This window comes from Babylonia areolata, chromosome 5 (assembly GCF_041734735.1).
Source record: "Babylonia areolata isolate BAREFJ2019XMU chromosome 5, ASM4173473v1, whole genome shotgun sequence".
NCBI lineage: Eukaryota > Metazoa > Mollusca > Gastropoda > Neogastropoda > Buccinidae > Babylonia > Babylonia areolata.
Genome location: NC_134880.1, coordinates 56334473 through 56344244, shown reverse-complemented (window position 1 = coordinate 56344244; position 9772 = coordinate 56334473). Strand labels below are relative to the sequence as shown.

The window sequence follows — 9772 nt, the reverse complement described above, 5'->3', positions numbered from 1 at the left end:
GTCTGACACAGCCAAGAGAAGCTTTCTGTTATTGTTCTGTGCCCCCCATTCAGTCTGACAGAGCCAAGAGAAGCTTCCTTTTTTTGTTCTCTGCCCCCCATTCAGTCTGACAGAGCCAAGAGAAGCTTTCTTTTTCGTGGGAGGGTGGTGACAACCAAATCAAATCAAAACTGTGCTGCTTGTGGCCCAGTCACACCCACACAAAGGATCAGACACCAGCACTGTACTGCACCTCTGTCAGAAATTTTATTTCACAAAGTTTTCCAACCACAGTATGCATCACAAAATGTTCAGTCAAACAGCTTAATTAAACCAAACAAAACAAACAAACAAATCAAAGCATCTTGCGATGGTAACTTCAAATACCGTCAACAGCTTGATAGAATAGAACAGAACAGAGAAAGATATAGTGTGACTTGTCTTTTATAGTGTATCACGGTCACAAGCAATACTGGGGAGGACAGTACATAAAAACTACAAACACGAATTGGAAATAATATATAAACACAAATACAGTAGGAATTTAGATGTATATATGCATATACAAGGTTGTGCATATGCTCACTCTCTCTCTCTCTATATATAAAAAAAAAAAAAACAATATGGTACATCAAGCCCTTCTCAAATGGCTTTAATCTCTGCTGGTTTCAGTTTCAGTTTCAGTTTCAGTAGCTCAAGGAGGCGTCACTGCGTTCAGACAAATCCATATACGCTACACCACATCAGCCAAGCAGATGCCTGACCAGCAGCGTAACCCAACGCGCTTGAGCTGGATAACCTGGCAATTAAACCACTGACCAAAAAACTAAAAACAAAAAAAAAGGTATATGTACACAGAGAGATAAATTCTACATCCCTTCTGCGAAATCTGATTACCAATCAATCGCAAAAAAAATGATGTATCACAAGAAAAGTTTGAACATACTGTAGTATATAATGCAGACCAGAGATCACGGTTTCAGGCCCTGTTTCGACATGGTTTAGTGACCTTAGGCATTAAACTGGCATTTTCCACAAGGGCACAGTTTATAAAACAGCAGAAGGAAAGAACTAAGTCCTGCCTTCTATGCCCAGCTCTAGACGCCCAATATGAATTCACTGCCACTATGACTGTAAAATACTTTGGAATATTCAACTTTTTTTAAAATGTAACACAGAGCACAACTGTAACAGTGTGAAGACAATCAATGTCATCCCTGATAGTAATGTTTTCACTCTTTCAGCGCCATAGATGACTTAGAGTTGACTGGACAGTGCACTGCCATGGGCGACTTCAGTCGACATAAAGGGTGTTGTCAAGAGGTCCATTTTTCTCACTGTCACAAAGCTAGACAGCTGCGGCCAGCTTCCAGCCAATAGAACAATGACTAACCTTTGCCCCCTGAATGAGTTTGAAGTGAACAAGTCCACTTGAACAAAAGCCTGTAACTGAGAGCATCGTATCTAACATGTCTGGTGCTGAGCAGAGTTTTCCACATGGAAACCCTGCGGTGAAAGAGTTAAAAACTGAACTTGATCGTAAAACTCCAAATCCACAAACACATTCCAACAAATACCACAAAAAACAAAACAAAAAACAAAAACAGGTGGGTTTGTTTTTTGTTTTTTTGTTTCCATTAACTTTTTCTCCAGTTTGCACAATTAACTTTTAGGACAAGAAAAGAAAAAAGGAAACCTAAGTATGAGTGGAATCTGGCTGTAGTCCTTGCAGGGTGAAAAAAAAGAAGAGATGGTCCTGTGAGATGTTTGTGATACAAGTTCACCAACAGCTACAACTTATGAACTCAAAAGTGACAGACACCATGAACAATACAATACTACACTTGCATATAGTCTTGTAAATTCATTTTCATGTGTCTAACATAGAATATTCCTTGAATGTTCATTCTTATGCATGAATGAGGCAGTTGAGCAAATACAAACCCCCCCACACCCCTCCCCCCAAAAAACACCCCAACAATTCACAAATAAATATGCATAAAACAAATAATCAGCAACACTGAAAAAAATGAATCCAAGATATCTATAGTTAGACAGGTCTTTTTTTTAAAAACAGGTAAATTATTATAATGTGCTGTTAATTTACAGTCTTCACAAAAAAGTTCTGGACCAATCAGTTCAGCCCTGGGACACACTGGGCTGAGCTGAGGGCCAGGCCCTCTCCCCACCACGTCTCAGCCCAAGAGGAGCTAACAGACAGGCCTGGTTTGTATCAGTTTGACATGGCACACTATCTGACACCAAACATAAATGCAGGTAAGTTTGATATATAAAATGTTAAAGAAATGATAAATGATAGATTATGCTGGCTACATATGGTCTACCGCTGGCCTCTTGCTAAACACACAAACATCTGTTTCAGACACACATGCACCATCAAAAGCCTAAAAAATGCTTTTGAAAAATCTATATTTCAGCCAAAAATGTACAATTATTCGGTGGTTTATAAATGATAGGTGGCTTTTTTTTTTTTTTTTTTACTGTTAACAACTGCAAGAAAGCACCTCTAGTAATGACTGATGCTCACAACATTGGCTGCACTGACCTCTGTTTGCCAAAAATTCAGCGTAATTTCACGATGCCTCCAAGAACAAAACTGTGCAACTTCCCAAAAGGACCTGAACTTTTTTGTGAACACTGTAGTGTATAATTCAGCCAAACACACACACACACACACATACACACAATCAATGACACTACATTCAGTGACAACAAACACTATATGTTCAAACCATCCCAGTCTCCATTTCACTTCACTTCTTCCAGTTCCACCAACACACCATTGCAGTCTTTGGGATGCAAGAAGACCACTGGCTTCCCATGGGCCCCAGTGGACGGCTTCTCGCTCAGCGGTCGAATGTTCTTGGACTTGACCTCTTTTATGGCAGCCTCAATGTCGTTCACCTGGTCAGGACAGATGCAGTCAGATCCCATCAATCATCATAAGTCGTTGCACAGATGCTCCCTGACTGCTGCCACTGTGTATGATCATCAGTGAAAGGCTGTCACCTCACTGAGATAGGACAGAACTAATATCCTCATCAGTGAAGGGCTGTCGCCTCACTGAGATAGGACAGAACTAATATCATCATCAGTGAAGGGCTGTCGCCTCACTGAGATAGGACAGAACTAACATCATCATCAGTGAAGGGCTGTCGCCTCACTGAGATAGGACAGAACTAATATCCTCATCAGTGAAGGGCTGTCGCCTCACTGAGATAGGACAGAACTAACATCATCATCAGTGAAGGGCTGTCGCCTCACTGAGATAAGACAAAGCTAATATCATCATCAGTGAAGGGCTGTCGCCTCACTGAGATAGGACAGAACTAATATCCTCATCAGTGAAGGGCTGTCGCCTCACTGAGATAAGACAGAACTAATATCATTATCAGTGAAGGGCTGTCGCCTCACTGAGATAGGACAGAACTAATATCCTCATCAGTGAAGGGCTGTCGCCTCACTGAGATAGGACAGAACTAATATCATTATCAGTGAAGGGCTGTCGCCTCACTGAGATAGGACAGAACTAATATCCTCATCAGTGAAGGGCTGTCACCTCACTGAGATAAGACAGAACTAATATCACCATCAGTGAAGGGCTGTCACCTCACTGAGATAAGACAGAACTAATATCATTATCAGTGAAGGGCTGTCGCCTCACTGAGATAGGACAGAACTAATATCCTCATCAGTGAAGGGCTGTCACCTCACTGAGATAAGACAGAACTAATATCACCATCAGTGAAGGGCTGTCACCTCACTGAGATAAGACAGAACTAATATCATTATCAGTGAAGGGCTGTCGCCTCACTGAGATAGGACAGAACTAATATCCTCATCAGTGAAGGGCTGTCGCCTCACTGAGATAAGACAGAACTAATACCATCATCAGTGAAGGGTTGTCGCCTCACTGAGATAAGACAGAACTAATATCCTCATCAGTGAAGGGCTGTCGCCTCACTGAGATAAGACAGAACTAATATCATCATCAGTGAAGGGCTGTCGCCTCACTGAGATAAGACAGAACTAATATCATCATCAGTGAAGGGCTGTCGCCTCACTAAGATAAGACAGAACTAATATCATCATCAGTGAAGGGCTGTCGCCTCACTGAGATAAGACAGAACTAATATCATCATCAGTGAAGGGCTGTCGCCTCACTGAGATAAGACAGAACTAATATCATCATCAGTGAAGGGCTGTCGCCTCACTGAGATAAGACAGAACTAATATCATCATCAGTGAAGGGCTGTCGCCTCACTGAGATAGGACAGAACTAATATCATCATCAGTGAAGGGCTGTCGCCTCACTGAGATAACACAGAACTAATATCCTCATCAGTGAAGGGCTGTCACCTCACTGAGATAGGACAGAACTAACATCATCATCAGTGAAGGGCTGTCGCCTCACTGAGATAGGACAGAACTAATATCATCATCAGTGAAGGGCTGTCGCCTCACTGAGATAAGACAAAGCTAATATCATCATCAGTGAAGGGCTGTCACCTCAATGAGATAAGAAAGAACTAATATCATCATCAGTGAAGGGCTGTCGCCTCACTGAGATAGGACAGAACTAATATCATCATCAGTGAAGGGCTGTCGCCTCACTGAGATAGGACAGAACTAATATCATCATCAGTGAAGGGCTGTCACCTCAATGAGATAAGACAAAGCTAATATGATCATCAGTGAAGGGCTGTCACCTACAGAACTAACAGGTCAGGATGTCAGTCATCTTTTTCCAGGGCTGTCACCTCACTGAGATAAGACAGAACTAACAGGTCAGGATGTCAGTCGCCTTTCTCAAGAGCTGTCACCTCACTGAGATAAGACAGAACTAACAGGTCAGGATGTCAGTCGCCTTTCTCCAGAGCTGTCACCTCACTGAGATAAGACAGAACTAACAGGTCAGGATGTCAGTCGCCTTTCTCTAGAGCTGTCACCTCACTGAGATAAGACAGAACTAACAGGTCAGGATGTCAGTCACCTTTCTCTAGAGCTGTCACCTCACTGAGATAAGACAGAACTAACAGGTCAGGATGTCAGTCGCCTTTCTCTAGAGCTGTCACCTCACTGAGATAAGACAGAACTAACAGGTCAGGATGTCAGTCACCTTTTTCCAGGGCTGTAACTTCACTGAGATAAGACAGAACTAACAGGTCAGGATGTCAGTCACCTTTTTCCAGGGCTGTAACTTCACTGAGATAAGACAGAACTAACAGGTCAGGATGTCAGTCACCTTTTTCCAGGGCTGTCACTTCACTGAGATAAGACAGAACTAACAGGTCAGGATGTCAGTCACCTTTTTCTCTGTCTGGGTTTCTTCCTCTTAGAATTGCTTTGATCAGCAAAATGATTGTTACCACTGATAAGTGTACAAAAGTAGTACTTGCACTTCAAATCCCTTACTCAGTCAGGGTTCAGCAGTCCAGGGATTCACATCATGATATCTCAAGCAAGGCATAACAATATTTCCCATGATTCAGCAATCATTTTGAAAGTTAAGGACAATGTTTTACCTACAGAATCAACAGCAATACTTTCTCATAGAAAACTTTCAGTCTTGACTTGAAAACGGAACATACAAATTATTCACTGCGACAGGGTCACTGAATATGGATACATATTGAAGATAGTTTCTTTACCCAGAATCAAAAGTTTGAACTGACTTATATATATATATCACTCAGTAATGTTTCACACCACATGAGGAAGGTCTGTCCATTATATAAGTACAGTACTATTCACATCCTTCTTTTCTAATGTTATTTTATTCTTGCCCCTTTCAAATTTTTCACTCATGTTTGTTATGTCTGTATGTTAATCAGCAACAAAAACACTGGAAGGTGGAGGGGGGGGGTGCGTGCATGTTTGTATGCATTCTTGCTGTAGTGATTTTGCAGGTCAAATACATATGTATGCCATTCTGTGGTATAATGTATGTGAACAATTCCAGAAATAAAGGAGTAAGAAGAGAGCAGGAAAGGAGGAGGACAGTCACAGTGTCAGGACCAGCATGTGGGATGGGGGGGGGGGGGTGCTTACCTCCAGACAGATGTGATGCATTCCTCCATTGGCATTCTTGTCCAGGAAATTCTGGATGGGGCTTTTTTCTCCCAGCGGATGCAAAAGCTGAAACAGAAATATTCACTGAAATGTGGAAAGGGCAGTTGATTTCTATTCCTTAGCACAAAAGCCCGCATCATTAAAAATTCAAATCCATATGGGGTGGGGTGGGGAGAATGGGTGGGGGGGGGGGGGGGGGGTCAAAAATGAACAATACAGGGCACTTACAAAGTATAATCAAGACAAATGGAATGTGTCAATGACAAAACACACACACGCACACACACACACACAATGCATGCAGTTTCAGTTCAGTTTCAGTAGCTCAAGGAGGCGTCACTGCGTTCGGACAAATCCATATACGCTACACCACATCTGCCAAGCAGATGCCTGACCAGCAGCGTAACCCAACGCGCTTAGTCAGGCCTTGAGAGAAAAAAAAAGAAAAAAAAGGGATGAATAAATAACAGATAAATACATTAAAAAAATTACTACTACCACTACTAATAATATGTATAAGGCGCAAAAACTTGATGAAGTCAACTATAAGCGTACATAAATAAATAAATAATTAATTAAATAAATTAAATAAATAATTAATAAATACTTAATTAAATAATTATAATATAAAAAAGTAGTAGTAGTAGTAATAATAATAATAATAATAAATAAATAATGACAACAATGATGATAAATAAGCAAATAAATGTAAAACATGGAGACACACATTCACACATACACCCACATATGCATAACAGATATGCACCAAACATGCAGTTTCACAGATATGAAAGCACAGTCAAATACACATAAACGTACATGAGCCCCAACACACACACACACACACACACACGCACACACACACCCCCCACACACACATTACCCTGCACCTCCTCTACCCCCCTCCTCCACACACTCATTTCTAGGCTACGTATTGCAGCTTCCACGGCGCGCACACACACACACACACACACACACACACACACACACACACCACACACACACACAGAGATGAACACTTACTTGTACAAGCACACACACATACACCCATATCCCCCACCCCCTACCCCACACACAAATATACAAAGATATATATATATATACACACCCACGTTCCAATATTCCGTTGCTCCCACAGTGTAGGCATGCATACACACACATACCTCATCCTGAACCCCCACCCCCCCACCCACCCCCACCCCCCCCCACACACACACACACATACGCACGTGCACAGAACTCTCCTGACACTTGTGTACACTTACACCATCACACATGCACAACCGCACTCAAACACACAGACCCACACATACACACAAACACACACATACACACATGCACAGAGGCTGCCACTGACTGTCCGCAAGAGGGATGGGAAAAGATCTCTGATGCCAAGAACGTGGTGTCTAGTGTGTTGCTCAGTCTATTGTATTTGGAAAAGCCCACAGAGACTGTTCCGTTTTGAAGAAATTTGCACAATGTTGGTTTGGAAATGATGCCGATATTTGTTTGATTTGCAAAGCATCGTGCTCTACCTTTCATGCTAGACTAACGGCCGCTCCCTCTCTGCTTTTATTTCTTTGAGGCGATCGATGGTGTGATGGCCTTGTACCTGTTCCTTTTGATATTCTTTGACTTTTCTGAGGATTTCTGATTTTCCTAGATGTAGGCCGCTCGTTGTTGTTGCGTTACCAGCAAGTCTGTCAGCTCGCTCATTTCCCTTAACACCTGCATGTCCCGGGCAGAATGACCATGTGAGTTTTTTAATCTGAAAGTTGCGCATTGCCTTATGCCACTTTGGGCTTCCCATTCCATTTTCAATTTTCTGTATGTGGTTCATTGAGTCGGTTAGAATCATGACATGTTGGTTTCCGGGCATATGGATGGACGATAGCCACTGGAGGGCATGTGTCACAGCTTCAACTTCTATCATTAGGCTGGAGGTTGTGACTTTGTAGGCAGCATTCTCTTCCCTAATTGTTTTTCCATCAATTGTTAACCATGCAAAACATTGCTGGAAAGATCATGGAACGCATGATAGCCAGGAAACTTGCAAGGGATCTTGAACACAGGCACATTCTCCCTTCAAATCAAGGTGGTTACAGAACAGGCAAGTCCACATGGGAAAATGCAGCTGCTTTTGCATAAGAGGTGTATGAAGGATTTCAAAGAAAAGAAGAAATACTAGCAGTAGCAATCGACCTTGAAGATGCCTACAATAAAGTCCAGTTTGCGCACCTCAAAGAGCCGCTAATAAGGTATGGAGTAAGTTTGACACTGACAAGATGGATAGCAGCAGCGCTTCAGGAAAGAACCGTCATCCTACGCCTCGGAGATTGGATGTCTGCACCTTCTAAACTATCCATGGGACAGCCACAAGGGTCTCCGCTCTCTCCTGTCCTCTACAACGCCTACACGAAGGGCCTTGCAGACTTAAACAACAATGGAAATAGCTCGGGTGCTTACTCTTGCGGATGATGGCCTGGTCTTCAAAACTTCGAAAGATGCTCAGATAAGAACTAAAGCCGTCCAGAAACAACTAAACAATTCAATGGTGCAAAGACACAGGATCCTCCACCAATCCAGCGAAAGCCCAAACATTGCTGTGCACCCTCAACAACTGAACCGTGAGCAAATCACCACCACCTGTGTCATTCAGCGGGATTCAGATTGAGAAAACCGAATGCCTACACTACCTAGGAATACACTTTGACAGGATGCTGACCGTTCAGAAAACATACAGAAAATACTGTTCTCAAATGCAAAAAGGGCCTTTCAGTCTTAAAAGCAATGGCAACCAAAGGTATTGAACAACGCCACCTCTTCCTGCTATACCAATCACTCGTCCTCAGTGTGATCGACTACGGACTTGGGCTAACACCACCATCTCAAAGCAACCTCCTAAAATTAGAAAGAGTTCAAAATGAAGTTATGAGGCTGATCCTTGGAACAACAAAAGACACACCCACGGAAATCATGCGATACCTGCTTGACCTTCCTTCAGTGCAGGCCAGAAACAAATTAGAACAGGTTAAGACCTACTTCAGAGCATTAGAAAACCCTCAAAACCCACTGCATGACGCAGTCAAAGAACCAAAAGGAAGCCGTCTAGGACGAGGAAGATCATGGATAGGGCAAGCAGAAGACACAATCCAGCTAGTATGCCGACTACAAGACCTGAAAGAAACAAAAGAATGGGAGAAAACCCCCAAAAACCTCAACCATCTATTCAACACAGCCATTTCACCCACTCTAGGAAGACATTGTCGGGAATGGCCAGAGGGCAAAACTGATGCGGAAGTGAAGCTACTCATAGAAGAAAACAGTAAAGAAGAGGACATCATCATATACACAGATGGCTCAGTCACCAAAGACCAATCCGGTTGGGGATTCACTGCGAAACATGCATGCACACACACACACACACACATGGGGTTATGTGTGTGCATGTATATGCAAGTATGTGTGTGCACACAACCATGTGTGTGTGTGTGTGTGTCGATGTGAAAACATGAAATACACACACACACACACACACACACACACACACACACACACACTTGCACACACTCCCCTGTTCAATCTCCTTGCATAAGTAATGATAAACATACAATTTGTGTGATTTTGTCTTCCCAAAATGTGCAGTCTCAAACTCAAATTCATCAGCTGATTCAAGTCTGTACACAGTTCACTTCTTAAA

The 9772-nt window shown here is 42.5% G+C and overlaps 1 protein-coding gene across 1 annotated transcript in view; it reads right to left on the bottom strand.

Annotated features, from left to right (window-relative positions):
- Positions 1-222: 222 nt before the first annotated feature.
- Positions 223-9772, bottom strand: part of LOC143282202 (ethylmalonyl-CoA/methylmalonyl-CoA epimerase-like) — a 13354-nt gene continuing 3804 nt past the window's right edge. Inside the window, exons 4-5 of the mRNA XM_076587792.1 lie at positions 6052-6138; positions 223-2904 (exon numbers count right to left, since the gene is read on the bottom strand). Of these exons, the coding sequence (XP_076443907.1) occupies positions 2749-2904; positions 6052-6138 (243 nt within the window). The 3' untranslated portion in view covers positions 223-2748. The remainder of the gene's footprint in view (positions 2905-6051; positions 6139-9772) is intronic.